The sequence below is a fragment of the Pogona vitticeps genome, chromosome 4, assembly GCF_051106095.1.
Source record: "Pogona vitticeps strain Pit_001003342236 chromosome 4, PviZW2.1, whole genome shotgun sequence".
Classification (NCBI taxonomy): Eukaryota; Metazoa; Chordata; class Lepidosauria; order Squamata; family Agamidae; genus Pogona; species Pogona vitticeps.
Window position 1 is genome coordinate 32450767 of NC_135786.1, and position 16430 is coordinate 32467196.

The following is a 16430-nucleotide window of genomic DNA, read 5'->3' on the forward strand; positions in this document are numbered from 1 at the left end:
GAAAGCAAATTATGCCGGGCTCTTCCTACATCAAATGACTACCAGGCTTAACCTGCACGTTCTAAATGGTGCATATGGGAATGATTACCCAGCTGAATTCACCTACCTGGCAGGAACTAGAATCAGCCAAATAGACAATTTAATCATCTCATCAAATTTAATTCCATTACTGGAAGTAGCCACAAAATTCCAAAGTGATCATCCCTCTGTCTCACTAATTATGAAAGCCCCTTTTTCTTATCTAAGAAGCGAAAATCAATACCCATCCATGATACTTCCTGAGGGGGGAATACACTGTCGGGCTAAATGGACCCCAAAGATGGAGCTGGATCTACTGACTTTACTTCCATCTGACAACATGTAAAGCATTAGGACATCTATAATGCACACCAGCAACCCGGTGGAAATTTATGAGGAGCTGATCTGTGACTGAAACAGTCTGTTACTGGCAAAGCAAAAGTGACTCAGCAATGGCACCATCCAACTTCAAAGCCATGGTTTGATAAGGAATGCATACTAACTAAGAAAGTCTTACAGAGCACCTACCAATTTAGAATTTTGGGCTCCGGTTCTAGCATCGTTATTCACGTATGTTGATACCACTGGCCAAATTCCAGAAAACTGGGGTTTTGCTCTCATAGTCCCCATATTTAAGAAGGGAAAGAGAGATGATCCTGCAAACTACAGGCCTATTAGTCTCCTCAGCACAATCTGTAAATTATATACCAGGCACTTATATGGGAAATTTAAAGATTGGCTGGACCAAGATAAGATACTTGCAGAAGAACAGGCAGGCTTTAGGGAAGGTCAATCTACCATTGATCAATGCTTGATATTACAATATCTTATTGAAAAATATACCTAAAAAGACCCCCTGGGCCTTTGCCCATGTGGAATGGAGCAGATAGAAACAACTGAACATGTCTTGTGGTGTACATATAAGGACGTACGTGAACTTGTTTCCCCTTTGACGGGCCGATTTCCTGGCTGTACAGAGTGACAATGTATACATGTGCTGCTGTCTGAAATTTAGCTTTACTAGTTGTAGATTTTTAGGTTCTACACATATAGTCCTGCTTAGGCCAATGATCTTATTAGAGCAACATTCTTCCTAATACCCTTTCTTACATTCTGTTATTTTTATTTTAACCATGGCTTATTGTAACACCTAAACAATTTTGGCTTGTTTGGAACCCATTATTAGCCAAAGTTTCTTTGTTCAGGTGTTACAATAAGTAATTTATTTATTATACATTAAATGACTTGATTTATTTATTATACATTAAATGGTGCACCACGTATATGAGGGTGCATTTACACTTGTTGTGTAACAGTATCAGTATGTAGAGTTTTGTTTTAACAGTAAGTTTTGAAGCGAGACCCATGTAGTTACTGTTACAGCATCATAGAAGTAACCATTTGCTGTCAGTTATCAAAAAGTAAATAACATAACTTTGCTTCCTTACCCTTTTTTTAAAAAATCAGATTATTGCAAGTTGCTTGTCTGTCATACAAAAGATAATGAATGAGCTCACATACCCAATTTTAACTATACAGGTAATATTTTTAAAACGTATCATTTGCACAGCAAAATTAGTTATCTGGCATTATGATACATTTGTAATGTAACTTAGAATCTTGATTATTGAAAAGAAGAATTGATTGCAGATAATGGTTTGTTTGTTGCCGGTTCCTTCCAAGCGCTAATTATAGAACCACAGAAAAATAAAGTTGGAAGGGGCCTAGAAGCCCATCGAGTCCAGCTCCCACTCCTGAATGAGTGGAGCTGTAGCTATGCCTTTCGTAAATTCTGCAGTCACTTAGCACTGCTTGCTGCTTACCTTGTGCAAGTGGGTGGGTAGTTTCTAGATATTTCCTTCTCCTCTGATTTCTTGTTGCTTTTGAGTGGAAAACCTGTTGTATCACATTGTCTGCAGAAGAAGCTTTCTGGTTATTTAGAGTTCTTTATTGCTGCTTGTTTCCAAGACTGCATGAAAAGTGAAAGCTGGAGTTGAAGCAGAGCTTGCTGTTCCATGATCTTGTATTTGTTCTTAATGCAGTAGCTCTGCATTGAAGTCTAGAGAGGAAATGTACAGTTAGGACACATAATACTATATATAAAAGGAGGTGACCAACTCTTTCTATGTGAGCAGGATTGTCATTTTATGACAGTTTCTTAAATTCAGGAAGGTGTGACAGTCAGAATTACTTACAGACTAATACACCATGGTCAAAAGGCACAGGGGACAGGAGAGGGAAGAAGGAGGTATACAATGTCCAGCCAGACCACTTTACATTTCACAAGGTGGAACTGGCCTCTCTCTGGTGCAGTCTGTTCTGAAAGCACTAAACTCAATAGCATCTAGTTTCAACAAGACTAGTGCCAGCTGATAGTTCTGTGGCTTGTCTCCTACCTTCTCACTGTTGCAAGTCAGAATAATAATTGATTGAGAATTCTTTGAAACTGGGATTTTTCCACATTCAAACTTCTTTTCATTGCATCAGGTGTTTAAGAACAGGTACAGGTATAGAAAATGAACAGGAAAGAGAAGGGGGAAATCTAGAAGTACTAGTGGAAGGAGCAAGACAGTGACTTCAAAATGGGAAACTAAAGAAAAAGGATGAGAAGACAGTGAAGCATTATGGTACAGTTCGGTACATGTTTATTTAGAAGTAAATTCTAAATAAGTAAGCGCAACTCAGTTGAATGGGACATAATGCCTAAGTAAGTTAAGAACAGGGTTGCAGCTGTAGCTGCCTAAAATGAAGCGTTGTTCAAGTTGTATTGCTGAAATACAATAATAAGTAAAACCCTGCAGAAAATATCCACAAATATAACAGAAGTGGTTGTTAGAGGAACTTATATGAGTGAAATATAAAGTGCTACTGACTGAGAGAAAGTGTTTTAAGACCACTTCCTCTTCGGGAGGGGGTAGAGTGAAGTTATTGCAACCATTTAAGTTTTTTAAATTGTATTCTGTAAGGCATAAGGAACACAACTGCGTTGCATCTACAGTATCTACATTTATGTACAACATTAAAGCAATGTGTCTTTTTTTTGTTACTGGCTAGAATCCTGTTGGTACTTGTGTGAACTTTGTGTAACTTGCTGTGACTAATTGCAACTAGTTTTTAAGGTGCTGGGGTGTATCTCAGTTGTATAATTATGCTCATTGTCAGACATGCATGATCAGATATGCCCTGGTTCCTCCTTAGTTAGCTGCAATTAGCTACAGTAAGTTATGCAAAGTTAGGTGAATACCAGTAGGAGTTTGGACACAATTTTTGTGATTACCACTTTAGATTCCAGCGTATGGATGTTCTAGTAAATTCAGGCCAAATGACTTGTATTTCTGTGACTTGGTGGCAGTTGCCTTCAGTTGCCTTCACATTGACTCAGGGTGACACATGTGCCAGGTTTATCATATTACTTATGGAAAGAACTGGGTCAAGTGTAAAGCCCAAGGGCTTAAAGGCAACACACTGGAAACCATTAAAACATTTGCTGCTCTGATGGAGAACTATAAGGTGCCTATATTCTGCTTACAAATAAATATGGACATTTAGTGCCTGTTTTTCCCCCAGAGTGCTATTTTGTGCCAAGCCTTCAGGGTTACTTTGCTGGGTGTGCACAGTAGCTTCTTTTTGTTCAAAGTTAGTGAATAGGAGCTGGTGGAGAGATAATCACCATATAAGTTTAAGGTCCATGTTCACCCCTGCAGCCTAATAAAACAAAATCTACATTTTATCTTTGCCCCACTATTTTGCACATTTTGAATTATGACATAGTGATGTGTCGCTGAGTGTTAAAAAAGAAAATGAAGAGCGTTGATGATGCTTCTGAAGTTATTCACCACCTGAGAAACAAGTACCTCAGGAAGCATGTAGATGAACCAGATTGTGGAGTAGTCCCTTGGCTTCAAAACAAAGGCCTCTAAAAATGAAGGATAACTTGCAGCGGGAGAAGGAGAGTGTCAATTCTAGGTCTCAGGTCAAGCACCATGTCCATTCCTCTTTCCAGTCATTGTGGCCCCACCTGGGTCTCCCTACTCTGCTCCCACCTCCTATATTCTGTAGAGATTATGAAGGAGTTCACACTTTACTTCCATACTGTAACTTAATAGACTGAAAACCAGGAGTATGTAACACTGATCTTACAAAGGAATGATCCACGTTCAGTGAAGTCATATGGTAATATATGAGAGTTCTTGGCTCTTCTTTCAATAGAGATGAGCTGTGCTGCTTATGAGAAACAGGGACATCCTAAGAAGAGGGAGCTGTGTTTCAATAAGATTTACACTGACAAAGCAGCTCTGGGGAAGAGGTATTTTAAAGAATTTATGTTCATCCTTCCTCATTCTCACATCTCAGCTGTGATATGTATTGTCAAGCAAATTATTTGGCTCAGTGCTTGCTGGACTGCAGCTAGTCTTTCAAAAATTTGAACCATATAGCCCTCTTTTTTTCCTGCCCTGGCACCCATCATGGAGCCAGATCTGGCATCTCTTGTGTTATTCTTAGATCCTAAAGTAGAAATGTGACCATATGTGTACTACTGTATAAGGGAGCAATCTCTTTTGGCTGGGAAGTGTGGCCATTTTGTCTCTAAAGAACTGATATCATTCTTGCTTGTCTTTTTTCTTACAGATCATGCTCATCTCAAATTATTTCTACGCTTTCCTGCAGAGAGAGTACTACCTCACTCATGGACTTAACTTAATAAGAAAAGACAGGACAGACCCCATCCTGGTTCTCAAATAAAGCTGGCAACGTGATGTGACTTGGGGAAGAGACTCCTGTGAAAAATAAGCAACTCTTGGGTGGGTGGGTTGGACTTTTGAGAAGTTACATTTTTTGCTTATGGAAAAAGGGTTGCAATTGACAGAGAGTAGTCTAATGGATGCTGGTATGGAGAATGGTCAAGGAGCATGTGGACAGGTTGAGGAGCTGTGGTCCACAACCCCATTTGAAGCTTCCTACTACTACTTTAGTGTTGCTGTTAGCCAACTGATAACTCCTGGATGATTTATCAGAATGTGGTGATATGCATTTGGACTGAAACCACAATGGGCCCTGGCACCCAGAAAAAGACAAGACCATAGTTGATTATTATAACTTCTGCTTGAAATTGTCTCTTTCAGGAAAGGAATAGCTTCAATTAGCCTTTATTTGTTTCTCTTTGCCATGCTCTTTCCACTGCTTGAATCAGCAGCTCACTTGCCTGATGTAAAGTGATTCTTGGAGAACAGCAAGCTACTATTACACATTGGACCCTTTTTCTTTTTGCACTGATGTTAGAACTTGGAAAGCCTTGGATATGCTACTACAGTTTTCTGCTCTATGCGAATGGCTGATTTTCAGAGTGGAAATCACAACGGAGCCCACCCATGAAGGCATGGAGAGTTCCAGATTCTCAAATACATGGCAGAGGGTTGTTAGGATGGGATTAGCAGGTGAATTGAACTTACTCCCTTTTTCTTAAGGAAAGACACTGATCATAAACGTGGAGCTGGGTCATATGTGTATGGCTTAAAAAAAAAGAAATGAAGAGAAACAGAGGACCTCTTATGGGTAGACTCCCTAATGAATCCAGCTTTTAAGTACAAAGGAATATGTCTCTAGCCTTCAAACTGTCCTTTTATTTTGGAAGTATGGTACTACATGTCCTCAGATCTCTAGGATTTGGTAACAAATGGCCACAAGCACAAAAGCTTTAAGTTCTCTCCAAGTGGAAACACCATTTTTCCATTGGATGTTTGGGCCTTTCAGTAGTTATACAGTACCAGTACAAACTCACAGTATTACTCTTTGGAAGAAGAACCAGTAAAAAGTTGGTATATTAGAAAATTGGCAGTGCAGAAAAATGGCTACCCCATCCCACCCACTTCCAGTGCTGTGTGTTCTGTTAGATCTCTTTCCTTCTGTAACCAAGATACAGATATTTTGGTTTGGTGATGGCTGCTATTTTTAATTCTTCTTATCCAGCACGTTTATAGCTGGCATCTTTTTCTCACTTACATTTTACCTGCAAGGTGGTTCTCCCAGAAGGTGCTCAAACTGGGACTAGCAAAGCATCTAGGAGAAGCTCGCCTATAATCCAGTTCACCATTTGATCTGTGAGCAGAACCAACAAGATTCGTACCCACTGAATTCCCAGTTGTGTGTTTTCTCCCATTTTTTTAAAGTGCAAAGCCATTCCGCCAGATTATAATCACTTACGTTATATTTCATACAAAGCAATCTTTTGCAAGGGAATTTTAAAAAATAAAGAAAAATCCCACTGTATTGAACTAAAAGTAATGATTTGTATAGCAGATATGTAAACTTTTGTGTTTTTTATCTAAAGAGGGCATCACATGCTGTTCCTTAAGGAATTATATAAAGAGGGCTATTCTTGAGAGGGAGTTGGAAAGACCAGGAGAGGTAAGCTCCCTTTCAGCAAAAAGTTACGAGGCTTCTGAGTAGAATAATTCTTGTGCTGGCACCTCATATTCATTCAATATCTGTTAGAGCTTGCCATTCCCAATATCTCACCTGTGAATGGGACGGTGAATTGAAGGAAGGTGTTTCAGTCTTCATCTGCCACTGGGTGGTACATACCTACTGTGGTATAGTGAATAGAGCGCTAGGCTAGGACTCAAGAGTCTTGGGTTCGAATTCCTGCTTTACCATGGAAATTCAGCAGGTGTGGAACTGGAACATCATTCCTTAAATAGGTCACTTAAATGCCCTGTTAGGATTGCTATTGGTTGGTTCCAGTTTGACAGCATATGGTGTACAAACAGAAGCTTTACATGTGGCCAGGAACTAGTGCAATGAATACACTCAGATCTCTCCACTTCTTCCATATGCAACCTCTGCACATATATTCAGTTGTATGAACTGTGGTTTCACAGTGGTGCCTGTTTTGTTTTGTGTGTATGTGTGGGTTTTTTTTTAAGAGTGTTTTATCATTATGAAGTCTGAAGACTGTATCATGAAATCAAGAGCATTTGAGCTGCACGAGGTTTGGTGTAAAGACTTCTGATGTAGGATGACCAAGTAATACAGTCGTAAAAAGACAGATATAGGTGCTTATGATCAGTGTGCTTCATAAATGCTTTTGCATCCCAGCAAAGGATTTTGTTTTCCTTTTGGTAGTTTATAGTAATTTTATGTTTTTGTTTTGTTTTATTGTTTTGCATTGTATTTAAGTTAAGGATTGAAATTGTATTCTTTTTGTTGATTTGGAGAAAACCTTTGATGTCAAGGTTCCCACTTCCATTAGCCATTTGCTAGGGACGGATGTTGCAATGTAGGACTGCCTTCCCTTGGCAGAACCTAATTTCCCATAGAAGAAGTGCTGTTGCTAGAATCACTGGGCTGAAACAGTAGAAGATAGTAGATAGCAGGAAAGGGGTGCTATATGTGAATGCTGAATGTGTTAATGGAGTGCTTTGGATCTGCCACTTGTGTGAATAAGTGAGGGGAAGAGAAGTGAGTTTTCTGTGCATTTAATTTTTGTTTGACTTGTGTCTGGCTTGGGTCACTTACGTTAATGCTTTTCGCTGCTGTATCCACTTTTTTATGGTCTTTGAGAAAAGTGGACTATGTTACAAGGATAGCATAAGCCCCTTCGGGTTTTTCTTGTCACGGTCTATAAATAAGCAACTAAATGAAAGGAATATGGCATAATAGTGTTATACTGTGGGTTTTCCTCTTGCCATCAGTAGCAGCCAGTGAGGTGGAACAAGGATGGAAAACTCACGGCATGACGCCATGTTATATATTAAGTATCTCTAGATATTAATGGTGAGGAGGACCAACAGAGAAAGAACTGCTGCTAATTTGGGCTGCGGTCCTATGTCTGCCATGGTGCATGGTTCCACCCAGCAGTAAAGGTGCAAAACTGAGCTGTTAAGATACTCTTTTAGTAAGGGATTGTCCAAGACGGCAATCCAGAGGAGCATAATGGATGGTATGTATCTGAGATAACCCAAAGCTAATAGAATGTATCTATAGAAAGAAGAGTTTCTTTTGGCTTGCAAAATGGCCATCTCATCCCAAGTCTGAACATGTGCCTGTAATGGAGGGAACTCGGTATCAAGGCAGCAGAGTTACTCTGATCTGGAAAATACAATTCATTTCCTTACAGACGGGGCCACTCTTTCACTTGTGTCGTTTCCTCTGCTTTTTGTTCTCTCCCCCTTGCCCCCGTCCCATATTGTACACACCACAAGAACCCCCCCCCCCCCAATTCTTGTAGGTGAATTATTCTGTTTATGACTAGGGTTGGGGAGCAGGATGGTCATGGAGAAAGAGTGTTAACTTCAGTGGTGTTTATACACATGTATATGTAGTTTACTGGAAACTGGCAGGTGGCTTGTGTGCCCATGTAGCAGTTAGATGCTAAGGATAGTCTAGGGCACTCAGAGTGGGATAAAACCCTTTAGCTGAGTGTAATTAATGTAACATAATCTTTCTCTGCCTTAGCTCAGCTGTGTCCTGATTCCAGCATTTTCCCCACCCCCATTTTCATCCTCTTAAATCCTAATCTGGGTTGGCATGCAGAAGGCCTGGAGTTGCAGCATCATGGCACTGAGTGGTTGCCATGGCATCAGCCATTTTATTTTCCATGTGACTGAAGGGCATTGGTGTGTAAGATAATAGAGGCATCTCTTGTCGCTATTCCTCCCCATGCTGATCGCCTAGCTGTGGCAGCCATTTGGGAATGTACACACCAATTGCTTAGTAGGCTGTGCTGTGAAAATGAAAGGACGGGGCTGCGTCTCAGCTATGAAGTGAGAAATGTTCTTGTTCAAGAAAAGGATGTCCTTCCTAGATTGTGGCCAGTTAAATCAGTTAAAAAAAACTATGTCTGCTATGGAAGCCTCATGCATTCAATAGGGTTGTAATATGTGTTCTAGGCTGAAATGCAGAGTTTGTATAGGTATCAGCTTGGTTCCTTTGCAAAATATGTATCTGTTAATACGTACCAGCCTTCTTGTGAAGGAATATAGAGAAAGAGTCCAATAAAATCTAGCATTTCTTACTACATGGTTTAAAAGCTAAGGCAGGATTATCTCTACAACAAAACTAACATACTATCCAAAAGAAATTTGGATCCAGAATGCTTACAACGTCTTTTCTTTTTTGTGATACGTGTGGTTTCTGTTACCTGAAATCCTTGGTGAGCTGAGTTTGAAGAGAAAAAGATACATGAATGGTACTAGAATGATTTATTTAAGAGGACACTGTTCTAATATGAAATAATTTTCTACAGATGTTAGGATCTACATAGCATAGAAGGTTGTCAGAATATAAAGCTACGAGTTGTGAATAGATCTGTGCCAGCAGCATCTGTGGCAAAGTGGCTTCTGCCAAACTCACCATAAAGCAGATGAGCAGAGCTGTTCTCACAGAAACAAAGGCATGGTTGAACCATAAAAGAGAGGAGTTGATGCACTGGAAGTTTCTCCAAAGAATAGCATCATTTCTCTGGCCAGTGGATTATTTGTTCTTAGGACGTCAATAATAATAATTTCACTACTTAAAACTGGTAGAAGCATTGCCTTCAGCTGTTCATTTGGTGCTGTGGATATTCCATGGGTCTGCCTAAGCAAAGAAGAAAACAACCCCCCTTGAATTTGGTATTTGGCACAAAATTTATCCGATAAATAGAAAAGGAATCTCAGTATTCAAATTTTTTAAAAAGCAAGTTTCTAGCCCTTATGCTTGCATAGAGAGGCGTTGACATGTGGGCAATGCCTTGTGGTCAGAAAAGCTCATGGGATTTCCTGATTGCTGGGACTCTGTCTTGCTTATTAGCCTCTTCCATTATAGGCAAAATCAGAATTACTCAGATAATCAGTAATTTTCACTGTTAATACAGGGCACAGGATAATACTTGAGTCATTTGTGCAAACATTTTTCTCTTGTTGAGCTGAATTAGACATACAGAGTTGTGATGTTAAAGGTAAATTATAATGATGCTGGAGAAGTCTGTGAAGTCCATGAATGCTTGTGTCACATATTACATTGCACTGCTTTCACGATCAGATTACTTATGGCAGCTTTCTTTGGCAGCAGAGCTGAACTTTACATTTATCACCATATCTGTTACTGTATTTCTCTCTTTGGAGAACACAAGGTCAGCCTTCTCCTTTGCCTTGCCGGGGTCTTGCTGACATCAGAATAACAAACACCATTGCTGTGTCTCTCCAGCCATCCTCGTTATCTTCATACAGTAGCAAGAAAATGTCTTTAATTACAAATCGTTATCAAGACTGCTTAACTGCATTGTGTGTGTTCCTTTGTGGGCATCCTGAAAGGAGAGAAGCCAATATGATCTTACCTATTCAGATGGTTTGAGAATGCAGTCCCATCCCCCATTCCCGACACCACGCCCATGGCAGCAGAGCAGCTGTGGATAGGATATGTAAGCTGCATAACTGATGGCTACTAAAATAGCTCCTGATCTGAATGTAAAAGCAAATATGGTGTGCAGAGGTTAAAAAGAAATTAATTCTTTGGATATCAAATGCCTCTTAGAAGTCAAACACCATTTCTTAGACATTGTTTTCTGCTCCTGTAACCTTTGTTTGGAAATCTGTAACAAGGTCTCTGCTATAAAGGCCAAATGGAAGAATACAGGGATTTCTGCTTCTGCAGCTGCTGTAGAACCAACTTTATTCAGCACAATAAAATGGTTCTCTTTTTTCCCCTCTGTCTATTGGCCATGTGTTTTCTACAGCAGTGGTCCCCAACGTTGGGCCTCCAGATGTTCATGGACTTCAACTCCCAGAAATCCTGGCCAACAGAGGTGGTGGTGAAGGCTTCTGGGAGTTGTAGTCAAAGAACATCTGGAGGCCCAAGGTTGGGGACCACTGTTCTACAGTGTTTTAATTCCTGGTCTGTTACATTACAATTGTTTTCAATTACAAGTCCTTGTTCTAGGAGGATAAAGATGCTGGGGGAGGGGAGGACTGTCATATGCTGCATCTAGATTGGCAATTCAGTTTGATAATAGGCCACAGTTATTGTTTCAACTTATGGTGACCCTAGGGTTTTCTAAGTATGGATACTTAGAAGTATTTAGCAGTTCTTTCTTCTTGCTCATGGCCAGAAATTTAACCCCATCAGCCACACACCTCAGCTGGCCCATCTCCTGGGAAGCACCGTGGGGGGTGGCACAAACACCTGGCCTTGACTCAGCAGACAGGCACTTTACTGAACATCAGTTCAACTCCTGCATACATACCCATTCTGCAAAAGTAGATCTCAACTTCTGCCTCCTGACCTTCCCTGCCTTCTCCCTGGTGTGGCCTTATCTAAACAACTAACACATTTGCTGCCAATATTATACGTGCGTGGAGATCGCATTTGCTTGTGTCTTGCTTGCATTCCCCATTTGCTTTTATCAGCTAATTGGCTGCCTTCGTTCGTTGGTTTTAGTCGTTTAGTCGTGTCTGACTCTTCGTGACCCCATGGACCAGAGCAAGCCAGGCCCTCCTATCTTCCACTGGGTCAGATTCATGTTGGTTGCTTCAGTGGCACTGTCCAACCATCGCATCCTCTGTCGTCCCCTTCTCTTGCCTTCACACTTTCCCAACATTAAGGTCTTTTCCAGGGAGTCCTAGGTCAGCTGTAATAAGCAAATTTCTGTCCAAGGGCAAAGGCAGTCAAAGGACTTAACCTGAAGGCTCAGTTCTGTGGATCTGAGTGGAATAGCAGCAACTTGGCATGGTTAGGGGTCAGGCTCACTGAGCTTGCTCTTCTGAGTGGAAATTACCGGTGCTAGTTATCTCTCTACCCACTCACCTCTGGCACCTTCCAGAGGTATTGGATTAAAATGCCTATCAACCTTGGTATTGGCCATGCTGCATTAAAAATCCAGAAGAGCTGGATGGTATTCAGCTGAGGAAAGCTGCATTAAGGGTCTTTTAAGGTTGATCTAAAATCATTTTCACATTAATAAAAAAATATTAGAAAGGCAAGCCAGCTGACTTTGAGAGAGCCCATGCTGAGGAAAAAACCTAGGTCAGAGGTGGGCAAATTGTGTTATGCGATGCATCTGGTTTTGGGTTGCAGCTGTAGCTAGCATCATCAAAAAGAGGCAGTGATGAAAACTGCCATCCAAAAAGATCAGATGATCATTCCCTGATTTTAAATATTTATTTTAAGTTCTTAATTGGCTCTTTCTGGGAAGAAATATCAACCACAGCCGCACACACTACCAACCACACCCTTTCCTCTGGAAAGTTAAGTGAGCCAGGCTGTGCATTTCCCCCCCTCCCCCAGTAAAACCAGCCAGTCTTTCTATGGGACAACTGAGGGTTCAGAAAACGTCCCTGTTTCAAACCAATATAGCCTTGGTTCTTTGGGGGGGGGGGGGGAGGACAGGAAGCAGGGGTAATCTAAACATTACCAGTTCCAAGCAAGTAGAGATTTTGCCTTAATCAGCAACGTATCCAGGCCTATTAAGGCCAGAAACTATTCCAAGGTATACTAAACAAGATTAGTTGTTTGTAGTAACCAACCCACTATTTAAAGCTAGGCTGATAAGACAGTTCATGAATACACATCATATACCCACACCTCTCTCTGACACACTTCTAACAGAACACTGCTCTAAATAATCAGTACTAAAGCAGGACAGGTAGAGTGCTGCACTAGGAGCATAAGAGTAAGCAATGGCTACTCCATCCTAAACAGCTAGGAGTATCCATATCATAATGTTGAATGCTATGGGGGACCAAGGGGTTACACACTGCTTTAAAAGCAGAGATTAAAAATCTGGAACCTGCGTCTAAGTAAACTTTATGATCTAGTTGAAAATGTGCCAGTTTATTAATCTGGGATCAATTCTTTTTCTAAGCCAACAGTAGGTGTGTAAAACCACACACAATTGTAGTAATGGCCCTATTGTTGAAGGCTAGCTGTGCTTTAGGTACACATACCACATCCTGTCTCCCTAAAGCTTTGCTAAGACGTAATCTCTTCATCTGGTTGGCAGGCAGAAATTGGGAGTTCTCTGGAAATTATGGGCTTTTGAGTCAATAATAAAACTGCCACTTGGTCCACCCAATCTTTTGGTTAGGGCGGTGCATATCACCAACAGAGCAATCTGCCTGTCAGTAACTGAGCAAGACCCCATCTCCCTCAAGTGGCTTGATCAGCGTTTATTTGTATAAATTATTTTAAAAGCACCGAATAAACGTTTGTAGCAAAAAATAAAAAAATAAAAATCAGCCCAAACTGATCAACTCGCATGAAAAGAACAGAAAACCACCACAATGACTATTTATAGGCACACCAGTCCATAACCAGTACACAGCTGGTCATTTGCTGCTGCTGCTGATTGCTATGATAATTTACATCACTTTCCTATCTTCTTTAGGCACCATAATTATGGAGGTAGCAAAACATGGCAGAGGGTTCACATCTTTCAAGAACACTGTTTGAACATCAGGAGACATACAGCAGATCAAGAGAAGAGATATACCACTCTAATAACAACACAACTTTAATTTACCTTTATTTATATAGATATTTATATAGATTTGACCGGGTGTTTGTTTTTTCTGTTCATACATACTTTTTTTGGTATCATAAATTTAAAAAAAAAGAAAGAAAAAAGTAGCAATATAAATCAGTACATTCCTTGAGTGAATGGTCTGTTTGCCACAAAGGGACTAAAATAGAAAAAAAAATTAATCCATGCATGCAAGAAAGCAAGAAAGGAAAACATTCTGGCTTTTAAAAAAATCATGACATAGAATAACACAGGGTATGGACGTAACATTGAAAATTAAGCTACTTTCACTCTAATCTCTATATTTTAAAGTGCAAAGAAGCTTAGGTTTGTTTGTTTTCGAATCTAGCTAATACAAGCAAATTATATTCCCCCATCGTGCTTAAAAAATAACAAAATAAATCTAAAAGATATATTTATACACAGTCCTGTAAAAGAGGCCTACATCTACTCTGTAGCACCAGGAATTGATATGCAAGTAGTTAAGATCAATGAAAAACACAAGGAGTAATGACAGTTGCTTAATTCGTTTATGTTTGCTTTTGTCTTCAAACTTTCTGCCCTGTTACAGAAGTTCAAGGACAAGCCCAGCCCTTGCCTTGGCAGGTGAGGACATTGTGACTTTCCTTTCCTTTCTCTGTCCGCCACATGTTCCATCTGTTTGGCATTGGGCTAAGCAAGATGACAAAAGACAACAAAGAAAAGGAGGGAGAGCGCAAAAAGAGAAATGGGAGAGGAACACACAAAGGGCAAAGGCAATGGCAAGGGAAAAAATGGAGACTCGTGCATCCCACACACACACCGAACTATCTTGGTCTGTTGCACTGCAGAGTTGGGAGCACAGCTTACTTTTGTGATGGCCCTGGGCCACAAGCTGCTCTCTGCACTTATTTGCCAAGGGGTGGGGGAGTGCTGGGGAGGCAGGGATGTTGCTGCAACAGTTTGGAATCAGTTCTTTAATGATGATGATGATGGTGGTGGTGATCCTTATGATACATGTTCAGTAGCCAAAGGTCTCCTGGGAGGCATAGACCATATAGAGGAAGCCATCTTCGTCTTTCTCTTGCTCATAGATCTCAGAGATGGGGGTGGAAACGCTCACCATGCTGTGCTGGTTCACCAGGAGGAAGAAGGCTTGGGTTGGATTCAGTTGCAGCCGGCGCCTGGTGGAAGCAAAGAAGGCATTTATCCCAGCAGAGTGGCAGCAGGGGGCTAGCTTATGGACATATGTCAATCTAGCCAGATAAAAGCAGCCACACATTGCATGGAGCAAGACTGAGTGGCACACAAGAACAGCACTTGGGAGTGCTGATGGATCTGGCCACGGCACAGACTGACGGGTATCATCCTCCCTGTCTATGCTCCCACTTCAGTTTTTCCTCAACTTAGTAAACTAAAGTTGCAGTCCTGAAATATCAGGAGGTTTCCTTTCTTGCTTTATGGAAATCTGTACCTGCAACTACCTCACTCTTCCTCTCCTTCCTAGGACGACTTCACCATCCTTATGTACAATAGAGAGTTCAACATGATCACAATTGGTCTTGTGGCGCAATAAAGACTATCACATTCTACCTGGCATAAACGTATGCATACTGCAGTCCACGTCATCAGATGCAGATATTTACACACACTTATTAGCAGGGGAGAGGGATGCAGGGAAATAGAAATGCAAAAGGTACAAACATTGATGATTATCTGAACAATGGCAATTAACCAAAAGTTGTTGGGACTGAAGTGACAAGGACATAATATGAGCAGATTCACGTGTATATGGGGCTGAAAGGCGTTAATCCAATCTGGTCTAAGTACAGGAGATGGAGTTTAACATCTAGATGAGCCATCCTTAAGGGAGATTGCCATTGAGATAGCCAGAAGGGACACAAAGCAGAAGCTGAGAGACAGTGAAATGGCCTAAACAGTAATGGCTGGTAATGCAAAGGGCTCTCTGCACAATGAGCTGAATAACAATCAGTGAGATAAAAAGTCTTTGTCCCTCTTCAAGCCAGTCTTAATGTAGAAACAACTACTCCTTAGCATTTTTATTCAACAATCTATTCTCAGCTCAGACAACTGGCTCCCTTCAGGCTGCATTCAGAAAACTGGCTTCTACAGTGTCATGCCATATTGGAGAGATATACAGTCTTGAGTTCCTGCTCACAAAGAGCTTGCGATCTGAAATACTAGGATTGGTGACAGCTGGTGCAAATGTGTCTTCTCAGTGTAAACGCAGGACAGATCTGTCTGTCTATTTTCCATAAAAGCATGGAGGATGCTGAGTTGTCTAATCTATAGGGCTACATAGTTGGGACTCTTTTTGCACTCTTCAAGATTTTGCTCACCATCACCACAATTAAGACAACCCCATTAATACACACGGTGCTTCACAAAGGACCATTACTGTAATTACTGCTCTTGTGATACAGTCAGCACAGGATTCATGTTTTATTGGTTTGTTTTTAAGTGCTACCTGGGGGGAGAGGTGACATCCTTCATGCCAAAACACTGCATAAGAACTCGGAGAGGAACTCATGGCAGATGCGCCATGTATTGTGCTAGCCTAGATCGCCATCTACCATCCTCTGTAGGTGACAGGGCACTGGGCCAATGTTTTTTCTTCTGTGCACTGTGGCTAAAGAAAGTCAGGAAAAGGCAAGAGTCCTGGCAAAGAAGAACCACACAGGATTGGACTCTTGAAAGAACTAACACCATATTTTTCCGTTTATAACACGCCCCCATTTATAAGACGCCGCCACCCCCCAATTTTCTAACCCCCAAATTAAGAAAAATTAGCTTTGAGGATTCAGCTTCTGAGCTCAGAATATTGGATATTTTGTCTCTGTTGAATCTTGAGCCTATAGGCTCCACCTCCAAGGAGGTGTATTCCAATTGGTTTGTTCAGGATCAGCTGACATCAGTT

The 16430-nt window shown here is 40.9% G+C and overlaps 2 protein-coding genes and 1 long non-coding RNA gene across 4 annotated transcripts in view; 2 read left to right on the forward strand and 1 right to left on the reverse strand.

Annotated features, from left to right (window-relative positions):
• PIGU (phosphatidylinositol glycan anchor biosynthesis class U) overlaps positions 1-6296 on the forward strand; it is a 36660-nt gene extending 30364 nt beyond the window's left edge. The window contains exon 12 of the mRNA XM_020778317.3: positions 4648-6296. Coding sequence (XP_020633976.3) covers positions 4648-4761 — 114 coding nt within the window. The 3' untranslated portion in view covers positions 4762-6296. The remainder of the gene's footprint in view (positions 1-4647) is intronic.
• A 2354-nt stretch (positions 6297-8650) lies between these two features.
• On the forward strand, positions 8651-9428 carry LOC144589144 (uncharacterized). The gene is made up of 2 exons (XR_013545054.1): positions 8651-8789; positions 9195-9428. It is a non-coding gene; the product is annotated as an uncharacterized LOC144589144 (long non-coding RNA).
• A 4063-nt stretch (positions 9429-13491) lies between these two features.
• MAP1LC3A (microtubule associated protein 1 light chain 3 alpha) overlaps positions 13492-16430 on the reverse strand; it is a 39515-nt gene continuing 36576 nt past the window's right edge. For both annotated transcript variants that reach the window (XM_072997010.2, XM_072997009.2), the window contains exon 4: positions 13492-14676. In XM_072997010.2, coding sequence (XP_072853111.1) covers positions 14514-14676 — 163 coding nt within the window. In that variant the 3' untranslated portion in view covers positions 13492-14513. The remainder of the gene's footprint in view (positions 14677-16430) is intronic.